General features: G+C 34.4%; 1 protein-coding gene across 8 annotated transcripts in view; it reads right to left on the reverse strand.

The window, feature by feature from the left end:
* LOC108689921 (ensconsin) overlaps positions 1 to 25859 on the reverse strand; it is a 174772-nt gene that overhangs the window by 93118 nt on the left and 55795 nt on the right. For 5 of the 8 annotated variants that reach the window (XM_018196894.1, XM_018196891.1, XM_018196892.1 and 2 more), the window contains exon 1: positions 11030 to 12691. The exons of 2 other annotated variants lie outside the window; for them this stretch is intronic. In XM_018196894.1, coding sequence (XP_018052383.1) covers positions 11030 to 11231 — 202 coding nt within the window. In that variant the 5' untranslated portion in view covers positions 11232 to 12691. Of the gene's footprint in view, positions 1 to 11029; positions 12693 to 25859 lie in introns of those variants that run through there. One more of the 8 variants, XM_018196897.1, reaches the window with a different exon arrangement.

A 25859-nucleotide genomic window follows, 5' to 3' on the forward strand; every position in this document is an offset into this window, starting at 1 on the left:
TCTATATTTTACGTTCTATTTATTCTTGTTACTCTAGAATTAATAAAAATTCTAGTAGCATTGCTTCAAGAGTAAAAACGATGTTTCCAGAAATTAAAACATGATAGCAAAGTTTCTATCGCGAATGGCATGACGTAGCAGGATTAGTAAGCAGACTCTCCTTGATTTTCTTTCCAATAACAGTCGATTGCACGATAGCTGATATAACGGGCGGAATCAAGATCTCCTTAATAAACCTTCATAACCTGTTTTTACTTAAAACAATGACGCGATAAGTTTCCGTCACGTTGGTCCTCTGACCACAAACTGGTACAGACAAGCGATGAATTTCCGGATGTCCTTTGCCTATCAAAATTTGCCTGATAAACAGAAAATCTGCGAGTCCTGCGCGAAAAACAGATTCGTCAACCTGAATCTCATGTTGATTGAATCATCTTATAAAAAAAACAAAGAAATTCACGCAAAAAAATTCTTGAAGTTTTCTATCTCTGCGAGATTAAAGATATTTTGATAGTATCTTACAATTAAAAATTCATTGTGAAAAAGATTGCAAATCTGATGTATCCACATGTATGTCATTTTTCTAGATAATACTTTTTCTTAGTTCTGCACATTAGAGATAATAGCGCCATAAATTGCAGCTATTAATTTAGAATAGCTTTGAGGTTTCAAATACAACGGAAAAAATATTCCTTCTATGATTTGTTACGGAAAATTATTATAATTATGGTACAAGATAAATGAAACATAAACATGTCATAAAGTACTATAAAATTAATGCATACGTGAAAGACAGTTAAACTTTACTTTTTACTTTTTACACGATACTATCTCTTTTTAACAGGCCGATAGCAATCACGGATTGGTGCACACGTTGAAATTTTTGTCGATCGTAAAGTTGCGTAAACATTCGAAGTAATGTCAGACTTCGAAATGGAACACGTCCGGCGGATTTAATTAAACTCAAACGCAACAGTATGGAGAGTTCGACAGAAATCGGCGTAACACGCTAACGACGATGTGCACGCAAATGTATTATTTTGCATCCACTTTTGTTACGTGTCCTCTGGTAATAATCAAGTGGGATCGGTATTGCGTATTCTTCGCTTGATCGCGCGATCGATACCTATATCGGTCTACAGACAAACCGAGTAGGATAGCGTGAAATTACTTTCGACTTTGCTCTATGATTTCTTTCATTCTTCTCTGCACGTACGCTTGTTATGTATCATTTTATCTGTCTGGTTCTCTGACGTAACTACGTATTTATTTATCTCATTCTGTGTAAATTTAATTTTAACATAATTACATTTTCTGTATGACGAAATATTTACAATTACTAAGGAAAATTTTGTTACGCAAAATTATATTACATGCAATTATGTAATAGATAATACGTGGCACGCTTACTTTCAACGTTTCAAACATTATACACATTTTATCATCAAGAAATATTCGAAGAATCGCTTAAGAAAGATTAATATATTCTCATTCAAAAAATCATAAGTATACTGGTTTATTTTATAAACTCTCTGCGCGCAAACGATGTTGTTTAATACAGAAAAATACGAGAGCTATATTATAGAAAATAATAGCAAAGTTAAATGAATGATCGAGATAAAATGGACGGTTGTCAAACCAGTCGGATACACGTAATGTGTTTAACCAGATTATCGAGTTCCCGTTCAGAAACTGGTCGGTGAATGAACAATACCATCTTCACGGTAATGGAATTTTACGGTCGTAGAGCGAGACCCGGATGTACTAAATCCATCTTACACCATAGCTGCTACATAAACGTGTGTCGTTTGCTCGGCAAATAGCTGCAAATTCCAAAAATCGCATAAATGTTGGATATGTATACTTTGCGCGGAAACAATCGATTTTAAAATATATAAAAATTATTTTTAAAAATTGCTGAGAATGTATTTTTATACAATAAGTTATCATTATTACATTTGTAAAAATTATTTAAAAAATAAAAAATTAATTAAAAAATTAAAAAGTTAAAATAAATAATTTATAAATTAAAAAAATTTTAAAATTAATTACGATGATGACAGAATATAATGAAGTTCTCAATTAAAGGTTTAATGGAACGAGGACAGAGTCCATAGTATTGATCGTGGGAGTCTCTCGGCCAATGGTCGTCCTTGCCGTCGTACGCATTTGCGTAAATTCCGTGAGTGACGTATTTACCGGCAATTTCGAGATTGCACGAGGCGGAAAGAAGCAACTGAGGTGAGGAAGCAAGGTGCGCTTTTGCAAATCATATGAAAACCATCGGAAACTTAAAAGTGAGAGACAAAGTTCTTGTGAAATAACTCTCCCGAGATATGAGTTTTCTCGTTCTCCACCACTGTCCACGTTATTAAACGATAAATCGCTACGTACGCTATGAAGATATCTGGTATTTTAATAGGGCTATGCTTCTCTTCGAAATTCTGCAATAAAAATATTTTAACGTGCTTTTCTGCTCGCAAAAAATTTTCACGAGAGATTGTATAAATATCAGTTATAGTAAAAATAATATATATAATTTAAGATAGTTTGTTTTTATGATAAATATAATTATATACTGTCTCATGCATAATAATAAGACAGGTATACATATATACACTGTAAAAAATAAAATGTTTAATTTAAAGACGTATAGTGAACTTACTGATATGCAAAAATGTTAAAATTAACATTTGTGTGTTAATTTTAACATTTTTGCATGTCTCAGAAAATCCACTATATGTTTTTAAGATAATATTAACATTTTATTTTTCATAATAAGTAATAAATGTTGATAACAAATTATATTTGCTCTGAAAAAAGTGTGAACGTTCAGTGTTTATATGTATAAAGATTTGCAGAAATTTAATTTGGCTTCTCGTTAACGATTTAGCCTGACAATCCGCGTGATACTCGCAAATGAAGCCGCACGAGGATAAAGGAAGTATGCCACGTCCGTACTATTTTAAGCGATACATATCGATTTTAAAGTTTATTGCATAGTGGTACGATTTAATATTGGATCATTGATCCGTAAGGCGTCTTCACCAGACGCAGCTTGACTTGTCATAAGGGAGTATTAAAGAAAAAAAAAATATAATGATCGGCCATTTAAAAAAGTTAATTATAACTTGGATCTTTTTTTTCAGGAGCAACATCAACACACTTGCAATATTACACATTCCTCACATTCATACGCGTATATGTTCCTCGATGTTGCATCAATCGATAGGTTGGCTCTCGAAGAATGAACAGCGCCTTTGTATCGGCGTCTCTCAATACATTTCCCCGAGAATCCTCACTTTACGAGCGCCGAGAGAAATCTAATGTCACAGTTGCCATTTGAAATGACTATCGGCCGTTAAATATCTCTCCATAATTCTATCACCAAGTCATCGCGTATACTGAAAGGTGGACTTGACTGCGAAAGACTTGGACGTTTAAAGCAGCGATTCATCCCGGTTGCAACGAACTCTGTGCGAGTTGATGATCCCCATCAAGTGCCACTGTCAAAACACAGTGTATTTACACAATCAGATAGGCACGATTCTACGTGAACTTGAGTGTCATAATGTTTCAATCAGTTACCGATATCACAGATAAATAATGAAAAAAAAATCGCGATATTACATTTTTATTTAAAAAAAAAAAGCTTATCTTTATGGCAACAGCTAGTGAGTATTTCAGAATTTTGAACTTCAGAGCTTCGCCTGTTTTAAATCATCCGACAGAGAGAAAGAATATCGGCGAAATTACGTTTATGATATATATAAATTAATTACTCGTTTCAGATATAATTCAGATATAAAAGATAAATATTGAATTTTTGTTGCACGATCGATAACTCGTGTAAACGACGATTCGTCGAGTTGTCGCGACAAACGCTTCGAATAACGCATAACACGATTGTGTAACAAGACGAGTTCGGCGCGCGTATTCACTTTGTTACATTTGCATCGATTACGTTTCATCGTGAGACACGTGTTTCCGGACTTTGAGAATGAGGCATGGTCAATTCATACATTTTCCTGGACATAATTGCAAAGAGCTCGCTGCATAGGGCGTGGTTAGAGCCCTGTTACAGCTGATTCACCTCATTAGCTGCGAAATTCAGTTCGAATTACATTCTCGTCCTACGCTCGCAGCGATCACTACACAACTTGATGTAACATGAGAATATTCCGAGAATATAAATTGTCCAAAGCGTGACCCTGCACACGTCATTAGCATAATAACAATGCGTTAATTCGTAAACGTTTCGTAATATAGAGCAATCAAACTTGATGCTTAACAGATGTCGCCGTTACAAATATTTCTTCGTATGCAATGAGCATCCGTAAAGCATAAGCAATTTGATGTATATAACTTTCTAAATTTCCCCTCCAATTGCGGTCACAAATTTGTTTCTACCTCAAGTTTACAGCACTTTTAACGCATTCGCTATAAAAATCATTTAAACTTGTGACTGCATTTTCGCAGAAATAATGAAATCAATGAGTCAGAACATTCGTTTTAAAGATTTGATTTACGACAAGAGCCGTCGTCAATTAAATGCAATACATAAGAAAGAAGAAAACAATTAACCATAAGTTGAGGTAGGCGAGAAAAATGGGGAAATTACACGATGCTATATCGACCTGATTCCAGCAACGCTCCAAGTGCTCAAACTAGCTATGTCTCACTGCAAAAGCTTTTAATAACCGTGACACACTTGCGCCGCTTATCGCAAACAGCGTCCAAGTCGCAACCCATTAGTCTTGATCGCAGAATTAGCCTAGACTGCGAAAGAATATCTTTAGCATAAATGTCTTTGTGCGTGTATTTATGACATCGGCGTCGACGTCGAAAAAAAAAGGTAGCAAACTAAGAATGTGATTTTATTTTGTGCCACTTATTAATCTTGCGTGACATTAATCTTGAACCTGCAAAAGATGACATATCGTCAAAATTAAAGTCCTAAAAAATGAAGTTGGGACTAACTTTATGTCGAAGAAAAAGATTGATTGCAGCAAGTCGTCCTTCTTATGTAATTAAACTACGAGCAATCGGATTATCATTGATCAAGCAATAATCCGGTCCCAAACGTTCATCGACTAACTAAACGGCAAGGCACAAAGAAACTGACCCAACTTGAGTCACGCTTTGATGCTGAATAGCGACACGTACGTATTTCCAAGATTCAGTTTACTAACGTTATTCGCTGAAAAAATAACAGTAGATAATGTTGCTGTTCAATATTTTAGCGTCCAATTTGAATCATAATTTTTTTAATTAATCATTTAAGAGAAAGTAAAAATAAAAAAAAACAATTCTACATAGAAAGAGGAATAGGTTTGTTGAAGTATCTAAAAATTTAGATACTTCAGCTAGAAAAATAGTGTGTAAAGTGTAAAAAATAGTAGTAATAATATAAAATTTTACAAATAGATAGGCCACACAAGTCAGACATGTATAATATATTTGATGAGTTTTTATTCTCTTCAAAATAGATTATATATGATTATATATTAAAAGTTCTAATACAGGAAATATATCATCAAGTAAAATTGCCGTAATGACTAAAAACAATTCTACCGCGATGTGTAAGAATGTGACTACGATGTGAAATAATCGCGATGATGCAAACAATATCTCCTGCGCGTGTGTAGTAATAATGGCGAGGCGAGGTTTTATTAAATTACTCGAACGTGCGTATCATGAACATCTACTTCAAAAATAGAGCTTACATTAGCATGATTAATGATGGAACGAAAAATATTGATGCATGTTAATTATTGTCGCATGTTAATTATTGTCGTATGTTAATTATTGAGTAAAAAATGAATAACCTAATTTTGATGTGAAACTGTTATTTTTCGTAAATATCTCGCGACATGAATTATTCAACGATCCTTTATCTCTTGCACGAAAGAGATTAGTCTTTTCCAGAAGAGGTGGATTTGCGTTGTGTGGCAATTATACGCGTGAGATTTACATCTAAATATGTCCCATTCAGTAAAACGATACCTTGCGCTTCCATCATGACCTTAACTTTCTATCGATATCGATCGCGCTTCGTACAAGCGAATAGCATAGATGTGCTGTGACATGCTGCAGTTGTAAATCATTATAATGTGACAGTGCATACAGCGCGAGAACCAATCTCTTTGATTAGCTTCGATCGAACCACTATATTAAGATAAACAGCTGTCATCATCGTTTCATCGTTATTCCTACGTGTCGCTATATATTACAATAACTATTAAATTACTGTTGATTTCGCAAAATTGACGAGTATATTTTATGCTGTATTAACATTGTGATAGTTGTAAGATATTTATCTTGTCACATTTAAAAGACATTTAATTAATTTACGTTATACGTGGAATAAATTAATTTTATTAGTTTTCTATTGTAACTACACAGATTACATTGCTTGTCTCATAGAAAAGTAGCGACAGGACTAATTGTAAGACATTTCAAACTGCACCAATAAAAAAATCGCAATGCGAATATGGCAACTCACAATTTTGTAAGTTCGTTTTACGAGCCTGTTTTAACTTGCTCGAGATCGAGTTTACAGTTCCGTGGTGCGTTCGTCCTGTCTCCGTTTAGCAAATTAATATTTAAAAGCGTACCGCTTGCCAGTATAAAGCTAATATTATGTATTATCCCCTTAGACACGCGAAATAATTCCGTGACACCTGCGTGAATTCGCTCGAGCAACCGTTGTCCGCCTTCTGAACACGTGGGGACTGTAAATTTTAATAACGCAAATTGATATGAAATACGAGAACTATATTCTTAAACTTACGTCATATTACGAAATCATAAGCTATTAAATTAGAAGATCACAAAGATTTATACGTTAATTCTTGCGTATTTTGGTTAATTACAGATTTTGAAACTATGATTTTTTAAAATCTTTCATTCATCATATTTTTGAATTTTCAAATAAAAAAAACAAGATCCTAGGTATTTTTAAATATTCGATTTCCCAAATACTCAGAAACACTCTTCGGTATCCTTTCGATTTTATTAGCACGGAAAAAATTAAGTAGAGTTTACTTTAACTAGTAAAAAATATTCTAAATATTTTTGTCGAATTTATGACAAACTTTATTTGTCTGAAAATAAAAATATCGGAAATAAAAAGTACATTACAATTATAATAAATACATTCAAATAATTATATCTTATAGTAAAACAATCACACTATTCTCCAAACTGTAAACAAGAGCAACTCTCAAAACTTTACACACTTGTATTTTTTACCGTACAGTAAAGTATATTTTGTCAGCGCTAAGGCTCTCAAAAATACTTGTTGATAAAGTAAATTCTATTGAGATGTATGGTAATTTATAGATTTACTTTGATTTATGAAATATGTAAAAAGTATTATATAATATACCTCTATACAACGATTGCTCATTTACGAGTAAAGTAAATTTTACATAAGTGGGTACCTGTTTCTATATCTGAATCTGCCAATTGCACAAAATTTACTATAATTCTAGTAAATTTTATGAACTTATTACTAGTATTATTATTATTATTAGCATATTATTTTCCATTTTTCTCCGTGCGAGTTGTCTGTCGACGCATCTCTCTCCTGTACAATCTGTATATATTAATGATGTAAGAAAAGTAGGAAACGTAGCGCAGTACTTCTGTATATCAAATCGGACACGGTCTACCTCAGAGTAATCCGATGGCACCCGCGGTGCGCCAAATGAAACACATCCTGGATGATTTCATAAATCTTTACAGTGCTGTCGAGCGTGCGTGGAGACAGCTGTCGTAATTAAAAAGAAAAAGAAAAAACGAGCGGGAAATATGCTACTGAACATGTCTCGTGCAACATCTTCCTATTGCGAGCTTCGCGAATATGAACATTAACGTCATGAATTGACCGCCATTACAAAAACCGTAATAATATAGTACGTCGACCACTGATAAATATAAATCGTAACGATCTTCTTGCTGGACTTTCCGTAATCGCGCGCGGCACAAGAGAGGATACGATAAAGTCCCTCTCCCCCTCATCTGGGTTAATACACCTCCTTATTAATGTTCAATCGAGGATACGGCGACTTCCACGCGATCATCAGGTCGATATTTTGCACAAATTTCTGAACATTACACGCGTCACGCGTCATTTCACGCTCAGCATTATGTATCGAATAAGGAATAAACCGTTAATGTGATATGGGACAAGTACAGCCACGATTTCTTAATAAAATCTTCATGCGCTAGTATATCTTCATTCACTGTGCTACAAATTAATAAACGTTAAGAGCAATCATTTCCACAGAAAAGAAAGTTTCATTGACATTTCTTAACTTTCGAAAAATTATCACATCAAAACATTTTTCTAATCGGGAAGTAAAATATATAAATATATAAAAAATTTTTATATCTTATTATATTTATATTTTCATAAAGATAATCGAAAAATTTATTTGCGGGAAGTTTACACAAACAGTCAACAAAAACAGACTTTTACTATACCTTTTACAGGAAGTTAAAAGAACGCCGTTTCGATATTTATCGCAATGATTTACGTTTTTATTACGATCACAAAAACAGAGGAAAATTACTTTTCAGGGAAAGTATCTATTACCGAGAGGCTACTGTTACTTCAAAGTGAGTTATTTCGTTTACGATTTCACATTTATCATCATTTACGACTCAACAAGACGCTCATTTGTCATTCGACAAGTTAGAGACAATTCCCTCGCTATTTAACAAATAAAGGATAAGTTTTTTGTCATTCAGTAAACCTCCATTAATTGAAAAACGCGCAATTCCTCCGAATGAATTAAAATTTTCATAACATGCTTGTGGGATAATATAAGATCGCCATACGCGTTAACAGCATAAAATTTTTCAATCTGCAAGACGTATAATTTTACCGTTAATTTGCCAAAACGATATTTTGCGACCGAGGAGAACATCTCAACCAGACATGTAATAACTTATACTCAGCGTGTGTTCACACGTTAATTATTCATTTTATCCTGCTCCAATTATCGCCAGTTACGAGGAAAGAAATACGTTGTAATAATGTCAAGCACCGTAAGAAGTAATGGATGTATTCGTGTTTAATAAATACACGTCTGCGAAGAGGAATCGTTCGCGACCTGGCGCGCGTGGCGCAACGAAAACGAATGCACCAATTCGCGTTAATTAAATTCCATCCGCCAAATTAACAGTCGCTCCTCATGCCGGGATGATCGCGAAAAAAAAAAGGCACGATGACGAAGCATCATAATTGCACGGTATTCATTCGCGAGCGCGGCTTTTACGCTTTTACCGATGGCAAAAAAGCACTTAATTGGCGATAATTTCGCGGCACACCTGTTAACTCTCTCTCCGTATCTCTTACCTCTTTCTAGACTCTGAGTTTCGCGAGGCTAGCTTCTTTCTTTCATGCCTCGAAACATATTTTTATACACTATTGTAATTTATCTTCTTCCGTATTTCTCTTCGCGAATTTCGCGCACAAGAATTATGAGTAACATTCGACTGTCAATAATTCTTCCTCGGTTTCCTCTGCTCGCAATTTCATCCCGCGAAATTCTGATGAAAATCGCACCCGACGATCTCGCGAGAACAATTCACGGCTTTTTACGGAACAGAATACCGCGAACCATATCTATTATTGACATGGCACGTGAGAGATCGAAAAACAAGAGCAACCGAATTTATATGCGTCTCGTTTCAACATCTAATATCACAGAGATACGTACCTCAAGATAATAAAGTACCAAGAAATATATGGTAACATAAGAACATTTTTGCGTCATAAAGTAAAGCCTTGGCATATAATGTTTTTGCGATAAAAAATTATAAATATGACACAAAAGTGACGCTTACAGAAAGTGTATTTTAGTACAATTGTATTTCTTTATCTTTATTTATTAGTCGAATCATCGAATTTTTTCTGAATTCTTTGTTAAAGGAATTTTACACACACACGCGCGCGCGCGCAGATAAAATTAATGATATCGACATTTGGGATTCGAATAGCTCGGATGCTATCGGTGTATTTTGAAATAATTGGAAAATCTATATGTTGGATTTCATTTAAAAAATAATGTAATTGTTTTACATAGAATCATATAAACGCGATGTTATTCGTTTAAGGCAATTTCCCTATTTAAACAGATAAGTTAGTGAGAATTCCATATTCACATAGATAAGCTATTTAGAAAATCTTTATCTGAACATGTGCCTTTATTTAAAAAAATAAATGTCCAAATCCTCTTGTATTATCTGTTATCTCCCGGGATCAAGAAGCCGATTAATCCTCGTCAATTGAAGTAATAGATGGATATAAAGACTTAAACATAGAAATTACTCTGTTGATTATCGTGTTATAGTATAAGTATCGTGTTATAGTATAAGATAACACGTGTTATAGTATAAAACAATATTACGATTGAATACTATAATAATAATAATAAGATTCCTTCGAGAAATTAAATCAATTTAAAATAAATTGAAAAATTTAATTTTATTTATGTATTTGTTTATAAAAAAATTTTTAGATATTATCCTTCAATCATTTGAGTTTTCATTGAGTTTCCATTAACCTTTAGAAAGCGAGGTTCTATTTGTTAAATCTTTAGCTTTTCTTGAGTAAGATTTATTAAAATATATTATTATAAAATACATTATTATATTCCTTGCCTTATATAATATAAAATATAGCATTGTTTTAATACCATTATAATAATTTTTCTGTCCTGTAAATGTTATGTTTTTTAATGGTTTTATTAAAAATTGGAAATAATTCGTTTGATTTTATTCAGAATTATTTAAATTTTCTCTCTTTTTTCATTCTATTTATTAACTCATTCACATAATCAAAAGTGTAGAAGTCGCAATAACACATAGACAGAATTATTTTCTTCCTCAAGACCGGGAGAATCAGAAAGAATGAGTTCGGCAAATAAAATCAGGGGAAAATAGACGTCGGAGATATTTCGAGAATTACGACACCTTCCTCTCTTGTCACACAAGTCAATACCGTTCAATAACTCACATAGCCAGACGTTGCCGCGGGGCGCGGTGTGCAGTAGGTTCAGGTGCAGATTAAAGTCCAGGCCAGCCAGGTCCTGTCGCAGGTGAGTGCTGTCCATGCCGAGAGCACGTTCCGGTAGCAGGAAGAGGTGATCGCTTCCCTCCGCGGGGCCCAGGGTTCGTGGCACGCCGAGCCCGAGAGGCCCCGAACGGGCCGTCAACATCCTATCGTCAGAATCAGCCAGGATCGCGTCGCCACGCAAAGCCGCATTCTCCTGCGACCGCCTGACGCCCGACACGCTGATCCACGATGGCGATCCGCGACCCTTCCGCACTGCGGATCGGTTTGTAACAGGTGGCACGTGACCGCCTTTCCTAACAGCGCCCGTCTTCGGGTACTTAATCCTGATGTCGGAAACGTAAAGCTAGCGTGTCACTCGATCTTGTTGAGGAGACAGGAATCAGAATAAATCCTCGAGAGAGTATGACTTGCGATACGCGAATCAGCTGCTAGGAACGTTGATCGTAGCAGCTTCTAAGAATCACTGTCTTCTGTCATCGTGAGAGATCTACTCTTTAAAATTCAATTAGAAGAATATGAATGACTCGAGTACGATGATCGCAACGTACGTCCTGGGAAGTGCACTTTCTTCGTTGATTCTTCCTTCTTCGACTCCGATTAATTTCGATAACACACGTCAGCGATCAATAATTTAATCCTAGGCTGTCGCAAGGTGCAATCGGCGATGTTTCAATAATGCAATATCATACGATCGATGTATTTTTCTCGGCGATGACGCGATAAGACTGTGAGAAATGCCTCCGCGATCACACGACGCGACGATTACCACAGCTCAAGAGTGACTTGTGATCCCGTGAGTCACGTCGGTCAATCAACTTTTGTCGGACGTCGACGACGGAGAGGAAGAAAGAGGGAGAAAGGGAATACTGGCCGATCTTTCGCCGCGTAAAGTGGCACGAATTGTCTGAACGGGTTCGCTCGTTAAATTCGTTTAGGAGACGACGAACTCCTCGTGCTCGAAGCGAGTTTCGTAAGGTCGATCCGCGCGCGAAACCTCAATGCCAGAGAGGAATCAAGACGTTCCTTCTTCTGACTGAGCTCCACAATTTGACAGTTCGTGACAGATACAAGTAATTTTTCCTTGTTCTGTCTATTTCGTGGATTTCAGATTCAACTGAGTCTTAGTGATATGCGAAAAATTTGAGAGAATGAACTCCCAAGGGAGAGAAGTTTACCCAGTAGATCCAAACACAAGTAATTCATGAAGCGACTCAAACTTTGTCGCGCTTCACACAACTCAGCTGTGCGCTATCTACTTTGTCGCAGGTGAACTTCGTATCGATACAATATCGCCGGCACTTCCACTATTTACGCAGCACGGAATATTAATTAATCCCGCCCACGTTCCTCAACGCTGTCGTTCCAGCGGTTCTCACGTTCCTTCAAGTGGGAATTGACAATTCTGACAACAAGTCAGTCTTGTGACACCGAACGATCTATTCTCGTCGTTACGACAGAGAAAAAGGTGGAGTCTTGATGAGACGCGTCTCCCACGCAGCAAGCCGTCAATCTGCCGGGTTGTCTTTAACAGCTGGATCTCGATAGCCGGCAGGACTCGTGGCTGCGTGGCTGACACCAAGTTCTCTCACAAGCGGTCTCACGTGCACGACGGTCAGCGTTCGACTGAGCGAGTCCGTCTCATCGCGTTCACGAGCGACACCGACGAACGTCGGAAACGACCGACAAGGCGCCAGAAGAGATGCAGCGCGGGCAGATAGATGCGTTTTCCGCATCAAAAAGAACAAGGGAGTTTTCGCGTGGAATTCACGTACGCGGAAAAGCTCATCGAGCGATTCGATTTTCGTGCATACGCGCGAGCTCGAGCTAGGAAGCTCTTGCTGCATCACGCGAGAAATTTTCTATCTCGGAGAAAAGAATGAAGATTTTATGTGACATTGACAGCATCCATAAGCAGCTTTGATTGAAAACCACATCGATGCGCTTAATGATGATAATAATAGTTTTATGACAGAAAATAAAATTAGAAGTTTCATCAACAATAAGGCTATGCAATTATAAATATCTTCTAAAAATTAATTTCGAAAAATAATGTCGAACAATAATTGATGCTAAAATAATATCAGAAGTATTGTAATTTTTATGCTTTCCTTTTATTTCTTCCGGTTGCACGAAATTACGTAAAAGGGAACCAACGTCTTTCAGCGACAGAAAAGCCAGTCGACCATTAAAATAACTTTGGCCACAACCATTTTCTGGGTCATAATCCAAGCAATTAGACGGCTTGGGAACCGTTTATAAGAGGGGATTATAAATTTAGCCACGGTAACTGAATAGTCTATATTCAAAAAGTGATTTTACTCCTATTAAAACTCCTTTGTCATATCTAAATTATGTAATTCCCTCTTCAATCAAACTTAACTATTACACATACATGAGTGAACTTATGCACACATGAGGGCCATATTCAATCAAAATGAGTGCTTAGTAATATTTTTATGTGAATTCTTACAATTTCTAGTTCAAACAAACTGCGTGCTTTATTTGTCAGTTTTAGCAGTTCTAAACTGAAGGTGGGGTAATTAAATTGATACAAATTAAATTGACAAGGCAACATTAATATTACTGATGCCAATGAGCATCTTTGGAAATTGTAAAAATTCACACATATAAATATTATTAGGCACTAAGACTCGCTTTGAATATGTCCCCATTCACTTATTTCTATTAAACTTTTCTCGGTTAATTTTCACTTAATAGTGTAACTACTATATACATAACTACCATTGTGAATCGCTTCACAGTCGAATCGTTTGATCGTCTCGTTAAGCTTCTCGCGATTCGTTATAAAAAAATTGTCGTTTCTTTGCATGAGCAATTCTTTCCCTTCTTTGAATATATGCGCATCATCCACAGGTCCATTTACGCAGTCGAAGATTTGTGCGCGAAAATCTAGTACAAATCGTAAAGAAACGTGGGTGGTATGACCCGGCGAATGCGGAATCATATTATAAGAATATCGCAGTTGTATGGAAGAAGCGGCTCTTGTTGCGGTTACAGTAATTTGCGGCAAGACCATTTTTATCGTTGGAAAATGCTTCTCACGAATACGCACCGAAACTACTGAGCATACAACGAATCATTTCTGAGAATATTTCTGAGAATATCTTATACGAATATTTTTTGCGGTTAATCAAATGTACGAGATACTCGTTTATATTAATCGATAAGACAAAGTTTTTAGGATTTTTAAGACATTAACTAACTTCTTAGAGTAAAATCAGTAGTTGAAAATAAAAATTAGTTAATAGAAAATATAATAACATTAATGTATAAATAAAAAGTTTTGAAAATTAAGTTAACTACTATATTATTTATATATGAAAAGAATAATTTTACCAAAGTATTTAAAAATGTAGATATATAAATACAGATTTAAAAATAATTTTGTTGGATCAAAATTATTGTGTAGGAAATTCAAGCACGACAGCAATGCTGCAAAAAGGTTTGGCATTTTAGTCTACGACAGTACCTGTACATACAATTATCTTGATAGTTCAGCGAATGTTTCTAATCTCTCTATTATGTTTTTACATCGTAACTTCTTTAGTGTATCTTAAATGAGTATTAATGTTTGTTACAGTAGGTAAACGTCAAAAAGAATGTTCATGAAGCAACAAGAAATGGCGCAATCGAATCGTAAAAATGCTGGAAAATAATATACATTACATCTAATGGTTCTTTCGTTAGTGCGGACTTCCCTCTTGGGGTCACTTTTTTTCTATTGCTACGCAAGCGCTATGCGTCGAGGACGCATGTCGTCTCGATGGCGACGTCTGTTCGCGAATAAACCAGAGACAGAATAAATCAGATTTTATCTGCGCGACATTCCACGAAGTAATTCAAAGATTAGGTTAATCGACTACGACGAGAAATATACGATGCTTCTCTACTAATTAAATCAGCTGTTATTAGAAACTTGTTTATCTACTTTTATTTAATAACTGTGTAAAATTACTGTTATCAATAGATTATCATTAGAAAATTATAGTTATTAACAGTTTATCATCAGATAATAATCTTGCGATTTGATAGTTTATTTTGACTGTTATTTATAATAGATGATCATATTTCTTGATTTTAATGTTAATTTGCATTTCATCAACATTAGTAGCATAAAGTGGAAAATCTGTATGCTCATCTTTTCTTGCAGTCGTAAGACGCGAAGCTATTCATTTTAATTGTCGTAAATCCAAGTTACACTGTTAAGTTAATAGGCAATTTTTGTGAGATCAGGATTTATATGAGAAAATTGTAAATCTATATTATATTTTAATTTATTTTTATCCGTTCCATGTTAAATTAACTCAATTGATTGTTAATTCGAAACATTCCTAATAATGGCAAATATCAATAATACGTTTAGAAAATTTCTTCGACAGCGTTTTTATCACCATTATGTACTCGGCAAACGTAGCGAGCCGTTTCTTGCAGCCTGATCTTCCGCGTGCGTGCTTCGTGTATGAAGTCACTCGAACGACGATCGATGTCCTCGTATGGACACTAATATGCCAGGTTCACTAGCTGACTTTGTTAGATACAAGCGACACTGCACTGTCGAGCACCAAGGGCATTGATTGATGAAGATTGCTTATCAATCGTTACTAGCGAGAGCTCGTGTCACATCGATTATCACATGCGCTTACATCTGCCTTGTGAAAGAAAAGCTCATAGCGCGAACAAAAGCCAGGTGAATAAAACATATAGATGTAATAAATCATCGTACGGATTTCTTACCGTGACTCTGCTGACAATAGTAAATGTAAAGAAAATCTTTTCTTTAAAATGCCTTAAAATATTTTCAATATTCAAAACCAGAATTATTGTGTACAAATGGAGACATGATGATGTTATATTTGAAATATGAATTGTACAAATGGAAACATGCAGGTAGAAGCTTAGACTTTAATAAAAAAGAGTGTAACATAAAAGATAGAGGTTTGACGGTGATAAAAATTTCATGAATTGTATGAATGGAAACATGCAGGTAGAAGATCAGACCTAAAAAAGCAACGTAACAAAAAATAGAGGTTTGACAAAGATGAATATTTCAGAGGCAATGGCTGATCTGTTATTTTGAAACTTCGACATATCCTTTTAATTCACGATATGGAGAAAGAAAGGTTTATTGAAACGTGACAGTAATTCTTGACATATATATAATATGTACCACTTACTTATTAATTATAAATTCACCACGCGTTCGACAGCCCGGAAACGTTTCGTCGATAGAAAATTAAACGAGTTTAGCTGAAAAGTATAATCGTTCCATTTTTTATTGGATTGATTAACGTTACGCATGAGGTATTATTGACATTTTAATAATAAAACGATTGTAACGATAAATTACGTTAATGAAATATTAAAGTATCATTAATCATTCAGCATGATACAGACTAAAGATATAAAATGTAATTATAGTAATAAGAGTAAAGGTTGATTAAATCATAATGATGTTAATTCCGGCAGCTTTAAGTGATCATTAATCATACGTAAAATAAAAGATCAATAGAAAAGAGAAGGGGAAGATTGCATACCCTTCAATTACTTGATGTAATTCACAAAGTACTTCGAACTTTAAACTTATATCAGCAAAGTAATATATGAAGCTGGTTCTTTGAAAGAATGTTATAGATGATCAGAGTTAATAAATATATTAAAAACTTTTTCCAATAGAGCACATTATTAAAATGCTTCTATCCCGAGTTAAATGTCATTGATATAAGCGTAGTTAGTCGGGATCAGCTTTCCATGAAAGACAATCCTTTCCTCGCGTGATGGGAAGCCAGATTGACGCGTCACAAATTGCGTCACCTCTGTCGTGCTTTCTCCCGCGATTGTCAACGAAGAGACAACGAACGCGCAATCTTAATGTCGCCATAATTTGCGCGTTCTATTAGGCCAGTGACAAAACGATCTTCCGTTTCCCGCCGCTATGACGTGTCGTAAACAATTTTCCGCGAGTTTTGCAACGTGACTTTTCCGAGAGCGACCGTGACGAAGTTCTACGTCGCAAAACAGTTGCGTTGACTTGGTGTTACACTTCGCGGAGTTCAGAATGGCTGTGTTCAGCAAAAAAAAAAAAAATCTTATAATTGTTGTAAGATTCTTGATGAACATGATTGGTTCTTGCTCTTCAGTCCAACAGGATCTACGTAACTAATCAATGTATAAATATATACTGAAAAAAATACTAAATTTTAATAAATATTTGTTTAAAAGTTCTAAGTAAATATTTACCAAACGTGAACATATATTTATCTGACGAAAATACTTAATTTAAGTATTGTTAATTGTTAATTTTAAATAAAATTTTTTTTATTAAGTAAATATTTATAATAAGTAAATGTTTACTTAGTAAGTACTGTTTAAAGAGAAATATATTAAGCTTTATTAAATTTTTTTTCAATCACACAGTAAAATAGATATAAATTACAATATAAAATAATCATAATAAAGAATCTTATAATAGTTGCTTTTTCTGCTGAACGCAATCGTTGATTCGGAAAGTTACAAACGCTCGATTTGTCTTTGATAATTGACGAGGACAATATCGAATAATGTATTTCGATTGAATGAACAAATGTTTTAATTAACGATGTCTATTACGTTCTGTTTGTTCTTCAACATACCAAATTGTGCGGCGTATATCGGATGTGCGTGCATTCGCGATCATTACTTGTTTGGAATTCCGTTTTCCCATAGTCCTCATTATAATGAAGATCCAGAATCATGCGGCCAATCACAACCGACACGTGCAATGCATTCGCGATCGTAAATACAAGGATGGTTATGATCATTTCCAATACGAAATATACCTAGTCGTGTTGCAGATATTACGATGTCGAATTGTGCGTTTGGAAGCGTCTAAAGTAACGCTACATTTGCGATAAGCAGCAGTTTTTTTTTAATATACCATTTATAATAAATATGTTATAATAAATGACAAAATAATAAATTATTTCCGATAAAGAAGATTTTGAAGATTCAAACATAAAGATTCAAGTTAAAACTCTATATAAATCTCATGAATGTATATGCTCAAGAATTCAAACTAATAAAGATTTACGGAATGGTGAATCCATGAAGATAAGTAATCAATTTCACAGTCTAATCTTCACAGTCTAGTAAAAGATACGTTCATAAGGTGTGATCTTGAATAGTTTCGAAGTTTTAACAACGATTTTCAACTTCATTGTTACAAATAGTTTACAATTCCAATTGTACACGGCCCCGTGCAATTTTCAACTTCAAACCTTTACCTCGAAACCTAACGGAACGCCATAATTGGTATAAAGATCTTCAATCCTTTATTCACCGCGAGAATCGCACTGTAGGCATGGCGGAGGGAATTAGGTCGTTCGATCGTTTCTTAGAAGACGCGCAAAGGGACGCCAATAATTTCGTACCGAGGATCGTTTCCACCGTGGCGCAGGACAGAACGAAACAACGACCGATAATTCCTCAGCCAACGGTAATAAATATCCCCTTCTTCGTGGATCTTCTTGCCTATGTCGAGCCCGCATCGGTTCCGCGCCTTCGAAGATTCTCGTCGCTGCTTCTTGCCGTGATCGCAAATTAAATGAGCGAGCGTAGTCGGCGAAAGTCGAGCAGGGCGGGAGAGAAAAAGCCACGGAGAAGCATCGTTCACGAAGAAGTATCGTCCGAGGGAAAATGCGAAAGTAAACTGGGAAGTTGCCGGGGGAAGGTTTCGAGGGACCCGACCGGTCTATCTACTTCCGCGATTTCTTTCGTCGCTTTTTAAAATATACTCGCATTTTTCTGTCTGTTCTCCGCATACGGAATAAATTGCTCGTATTTATATCCAACGAAAGAGAAATTCAACCGTTTAAAGGTTGAATTAAATCGGAGTTACCGATTTAAATTCGATAAACTTATGCTAAATTTCTCCAGGATTGTCATGAAATGATAAAAATATTTTCTTTCTTGGAAACTCAAAACTACTGCTAGAAATTTGAATTTATCAGATAATTGTTCCTGTACAGAAATCTCTGATTTCAAAGAAATTAGAGTGTCATATTTACATCGTGCGTGCTCTCGATCTCATATACTCTACTGTTGAAAGATAAATCATTAGGCAGATCTGCTGATGATGCATTCGAAGGAAACAACGCACTTCATATTGAAAATATCAGTCTCACTTGATACAATGCAAAAAATGTGCTCTCTCTCTCTCTCTCTCTCTCTCTCCAAAATACTAGCGGCAATTATTACTTCTCAATATAATCGAATATAAGCAAAATGATTTTAATTTACACATAAAAAAATGGTTTTGTCTAAAAATTTAATTTTTAAAATTTTTAAATTTTTAAAAAATTTAATTTTAAAAAATTAGCTAAATATACTGTAAAAATATTAATTTTAACTTAAAGACATATAGTAAACTTCAAATTAAAATTGACATGTTATTTTTTACAGTGACTACAGGTCTCAAAATAATTTTGAGTTGGACTATCAAAATAATAATAATATTGCTTATTATATTTGAGCATACTACATAATTATTTTGATGGTGCAACAAAATTATTATTTTCAGATTTATATGCTGAATTTATTTAATACATTAGCAAAACCGTTCTTATTATACAATATATAATAATTATAACAATCAAAGAAATATATTAATTAATTAGCGCGTGAAAATAATATCAATTTAAAATATAGAGATGATTTTGCAGAGATGACATCGCAAATGTTTCAAAAAAAAATGTTTAAGATTAACTGCTCAAGTTCACCGTAATTCTAGACTTTACACAAGAGATGTACAAAAATGTTAACCGCGCAATTGTGAGGGACTTGTTCAATTTCGGTCAAAGACAATATTATAAATTGTCAAGTCGTCTGTACCTTGGAGAGAATTATAGAATCGGACAAGAGAACTGTTCCCATAAACTCCATCGTCTTAATCAAATCAGTATAGTTCTTGCGGTTGATTTCCGCCTTTCGCGATGGCAGAGATATTTGCACTTTCTCGCCTTTTAGACACCTAAATTGCATTTGAGGAAACGCCTTCCGGTATTTTTAAGACAAATAAATAAACATATATAATCTGTTTCGAGAAAATTAATTAATCTATTCTTAAATTAAAAATATTAATTAAAATAGAAAATATTATTATCTAAAAACAGGTGTTATCTAAAATTAACTATGCTCTCTAACGCGCATAGTTCAATATGTTCACTCGTTTCGTAAATTCAATTTAATTCCTAAAAACAGAGTATACAGAAAATAAGATTGATAAAATCATAGTGTTTGTCACTCAAATGAAAAACTCAATTAATAAACAAATTCTTTGGGATCATCTTTAACGTGTAGTACAAGCATATTTCGAAGTGAAATAATGCGTTTATTGTTACCTTGACTAGTCTTTTGTAGATATCTGTCGATATCGACATTATTCTAATAGGAGGAGATTACATGCATCACCGAGCATAAAGTTGCCCCTGTTCCAGGATCGATCTTTTAATCAGTATCGCGATTCCTCGCAATGTTCAGGCATCATCGGAGATACGGTAGTTTCATGCCTGTCTCTTTTCTGTCTTGAACAGGCTTTGAAATTCGTCTCGCAGCGTGCCAAGATTTCGAAGAAAAGTGATTTCTATTATGCGGAGTAAATTAACTCGAACGAATTAAATTGCTCGTGTACGAAGTATAACAGCGCGCGAATGTCTGGAACGCTTTTTAGCGTGATTAACAATGATTCCGCGGACGGTATGAAGAAATAAGAACGCTTTGATGAGGGCAAGCATCGCGAAACATTAAAATAAAGCAGACATATTGCGTGAGATAAAAGCAAGATACTTTCGAAATTGAAAGAATCGTACATGATAAATATTTCTTCGAAATAACAATACGAGATAATCTAGGAATTGCATGACGAAGTAATGCAAATTTTATCTAAGCAATTAATGTATATAATAATTCTCTACGAAAGATGTATGATATATTAATGTGATGTGCACGTAAAAGTTTATTATAATATTCTGCTACATGTACAAGCAATATACTACGAACTCGGAGTTCATCAAAACACGTCCATCAGTAATGTTGGATGCTGCATTAACTCCAATAGAAAGGATCTGTTCTGATTAAAGTTAACATGAGACAACGTAGGTTGTAGTTAGCAGAGTTCGAGTATTTCAGTTCGGCTTCTACATGAGAGAATCTGTAACATCCGGTATTTCTCTCTTTCCTTCTTGTTAAAGTACACGTATCCCTACGTGGGAGACCCGCATCCTTCCCTTTTCTAAAAGTGATGTGCTGGTCTTCTTGCCAACTTAGATAATGCATAGGTGTATCCAGGTTTCCGTTCAAGTAGGAAGCAACCGCTCGTAAATACTTTATACCCACAGACGGAACAGGCGTGGTAGCAAATACAGTGATCTCCCCTTCCGTCAACTATGTTGCAATTAAATATGACAGTTGTGAACTGTATAACGATATATAACAGTAAATATTATTTGCAACTCTTGATAATACTTGACTTTTATTCAAAAAACAAATTAGCTTAACAAAACTTCGAAAACTCGATTATAGGTATGTAAATATATGTATAGATCTTTCAAAGCATTGCGACAGTCTACATTTTTTTAACTTGACTACATAAAATTATAATATTTAACACGTGGACTTATCTTATCTTTACTTATTTTTCTTCATTTACATATCGTTCATGATCATCGGAGAAGTGTTATTAAAAAGATTGAGTTTCTCTAAATATACCCTTCCGCTAAAAGCAAGAAAATAAACTGCCGCATCTTCGCAAGTGAGAATTTCCCGTCACTCCCTTTGGTCTTCGTTAATCGTGTGTTTTGCACGTCAAATTGCAAGAGCGCGAAATTACCGGATTCCTAAGGCGATCCTGATCGATCGATCATATTTTCAACGCAAGCCCATAAACGACGTCGTAACTCATCGTCCTAGTTGCCGTAAAAATTTCAGTTGTGATAATTAACCCCGTGTGCATAGAATTCTCGCAAGTAAGATTCCCTGTTACACGCTCTGATCCTTATCGGTTTTATGCTCCCCCGTTCCTGCGTGTTAATGTTTTAGCATCCGCGCAAGAAAGAACTTTCTTGGATAATGTAATTTCCAGCATCAGTGTATGCTCAGACGTATGTGCGCCTTCATGTAAGTGAAGAAGACAAGCATCGGCTTTATAGGTCAAACAAGAAAATTTCAATATAATTATTAACAGAGATGAGTGACCATATATAATATGTCGTATGTATTTTAGCTCCTCTTACTACGTGCGTTCTGTGAAGAACATTCTTTGTATAGAAGATATTAGATTAGATAAGGTTACAAAAAAAAAAAATACCTAAAAAATATCTAAATATAAAGAATGTTTAAGAATGTTTATAAAGAATGTTATAATGTAAAATTTTCAACTGAGAGAAATGACGTGACACTTGGCAACGACCGTGTGTAAGTATTGTGGCGCTTTATCGACTTCCTGGCTGCACCTGTGTCCTTCCATCTTATCTGCATAATACCGCTGCTGTCTTCGGGATGCACCCGAAGATACCATTAACATCACTGGCCAAATTTCTTGCTTGATACTCTGATTGTTAAATTATAAATCGAGGAGAATTGCTTGATACTCCGATAAACATCAGCAATGAATATTACATGTAAAATTACATTCAGAGATCTTCGATAAAAATAAAAGTAAAATGAAAAAAATTAAAATTATTAGATTTACCAGACGTTTGCTGTCTCTTACATTCGGTTAAAAATTTTGCATACATAAATTGTTAGATATCAAAGGGATTAGCAATCTAATTTCTTGAGCTAAATAACATTTTTAAGTTTCATATGTGTCAAAATATAAATTAATTAATTTCTTTAGTTTTAAAGTACAACGTTTATATTAACATATGAACTTTTAAATAATAAACTATAAAAACTATTAAATTTAATTAACAACTTTTTTAGTTAAATTATTTAAAATTAAAATTTACAACGGTCTTTTGAAAAAAAATCAAAGTTATAAGAGAAAAGAGCGTATAAAAGCCAAATATACTTGGATATTATTGCGAAGTAATTTTATCATATTAAATTAATAAAACATATAAATACAGACGTTTCGACCTTTTTTTATCCTCAGTATTTACAATTAACAGAATTAAATTATATAACTCCATTATTTTAGTTAAATTAACAACATATTAAGTAGAACCACTGGCAACCAGGAAAAAATTTTAAAAAACTTAAATTAGAATAATTCGACTACAAATTTAACAGTATACGGCGTAATAATGGAAGAAAAATTAAAGTTACGTGCGCGAAATTGCCCTTTCATACGAGTATCGCGAAAAGATAACTGTATATTAAAACGTCGAGCACAGCACGGATATTCGCAAATTAAAGATGCGAGTTCAAAGGTAGCAGAGAAGAATAGCATATCTCGTTAAAAATTCACCACCTTTTACAACCGCTCGTGGTTTAGCGGGTTATTGCTTCGCATTCATGCTCCTTTCTCTTCTTGGGATGCATCGGCCATCAATATGATATCGCGTGTAATATATCAAAGCCGATGCACAGGAGCAGAGAGGCTTCCCGGCGGCTGTAAAGTCTCGGTCGATGCTTGCTGTATGTGTGCGCATCCCGCGCGCGGTGATGATAAATAGGAGATAAAATGATACACGTTCGATGATACGCGTAAGAAGAGATCGATCCAATGCCGACTTAATTAAGGGGTACGATCACGAGTGACTATACGTATATCGCTATTACCAGCGTAATCCACCTGTTTGTTACGCACAATCCTGATTATTCATCGTCAAGAAAGTCAATGAGACTAACGGAATGACAATATATCGCGCTATTCTAACAGAAAATTGATCGGCGAATTAAAAACAGGGATTTTCGAAATCATCAACGATTAATAGCAGAGTCTCGCCGCGATGTACGGTCTTAATCTGTTATTTTATCATCTAATGCGCTAGAATAATTCCATCCAATGAATAATCTTTTTTGGAAAGCGGAATTAACGGAGAAAAATATAATCTAAAATACTATAATATGGGGCTTGTCGTACTATTAAAATAAAGTTGTGAAATTGCTTCGCGTAAAGAGAATTAAGATTCTGAATTAATCAGTGTCCTACACCTCGTTCCAGAACTCAAACTAATAAAAAAAGTAAAAATAATAAAAGTAATAATTAAAAGTATAACAGAATGTCGAGAGACCAAGAAATACATTTTCCTGAATGATCGAGATTCAATGCTATCTGTTTCAGATTATCTCTTCCTTCATTGCATTTCATGTAAACAACTCATTTTCACCTTTTTTTCACCGATAAACTGTCGATTTTATTTTTTAGTAATCTAGTGTCGCCTCTTTTCTCATTTGTAATCTTCTAAACCGTCAATCGCTATTTCATTGATAGATAAGATTATCCACAGATTAGCCACCCGAGGCAATCTTCTTCGGTGGAAGACGTGATGAAAGCTGTCTTTGTGTTTTCTAGCTCTCTTTCTCTCTCGAGCATACTCTCTCTCGACTATCCGTTGACCGTAACGCTAACGAAGAGTATAATATATGGAGAGAAGATCCTCCAACCGTCTAGCTGACGCGCATAACCACCATGTCTCGTCTATGCAAAAGGAATGGGCGAGGGTTGCCATGGGTGACGGTTTGCCGGCGCCCGACTGGGAGGGTCGATACTACGACATCAACGTCACCAATTCTTCGTGTTCCGAAGAGACCATCCCTTCCGTTATCTCTTGTTGCATCGTATATCCTTGGAAAGGATATTTCACAGAGCTATTTAACGGAACAATGAATGTTTTGTAATTTATGGATAACTGTTGCGCTAAATTTTTTTTTAAATATATAATTCGCTTTAGTACGATATTAGATTATTTCTATCTTCTAATTAAAAATTGAACGAGAATATAGCATAGACACAGTAATGCATAATACTGTCTTACTTGACTGTGAAATTATTCATATTAATAAAAAAATAATACCGTTAAATCCGTGACGTTAAATTACATCCACATAAATTGAGTTATTTTTAAATTTCTATAGATCACCATGCTTCTACTTAATTTAATTAAAACAATAGTGTTAAAAAAATTTAACTTAAGAAATTAACATTAATATTGACATTAAATTTGACTTCAATTTAATTTATTACTAAGTATGTTAATATAAACACTAGTTAAAATCAATCAATTTGATTACACTCTAAAAAATAGCGATATGAACTTAACGCTATATGCTGTTTACATAGTTCTTACTATGTTAAATTAACACTGATATGGATTTAAAACGTCACGTGATTTTTAGTATTAAATCCAACATGATGATATTGATATAAACATCAGGGGTTTTTATATCATGTTGGTGTTAAAGATATGGTTAGAATCATATGCATGGATGTTAAATCTATATCAAGGATAAGTATATGAAATCCACATCAACATTTTTTGGAGTACATAGAAATGGGTTGATTAAATGTGATTAATTTTTTAACCACATGTTCTGTATTAAAATAATAATACATTTGACACACTTGGAAATTAAAAATAACAATGTTATTTAACTTGAAAAATTCATTTAAATTTACATTTGTAATATTTAACAGAAAATGGTAATGATGTATATTGTACTTATGAAACGTTAAAACTTTTTAAACTTTAAAAAATGTATATTACCATAATAAGCTTTAGAATTTAAATTATTTTATTATTATTAAAAGTGAAATATAATTATAAGTGAT

The sequence above is a fragment of the Atta colombica genome, unplaced genomic scaffold (genome assembly GCF_001594045.1).
Source record: "Atta colombica isolate Treedump-2 unplaced genomic scaffold, Acol1.0 scaffold281, whole genome shotgun sequence".
Lineage (NCBI taxonomy): Eukaryota > Metazoa > Arthropoda > Insecta > Hymenoptera > Formicidae > Atta > Atta colombica.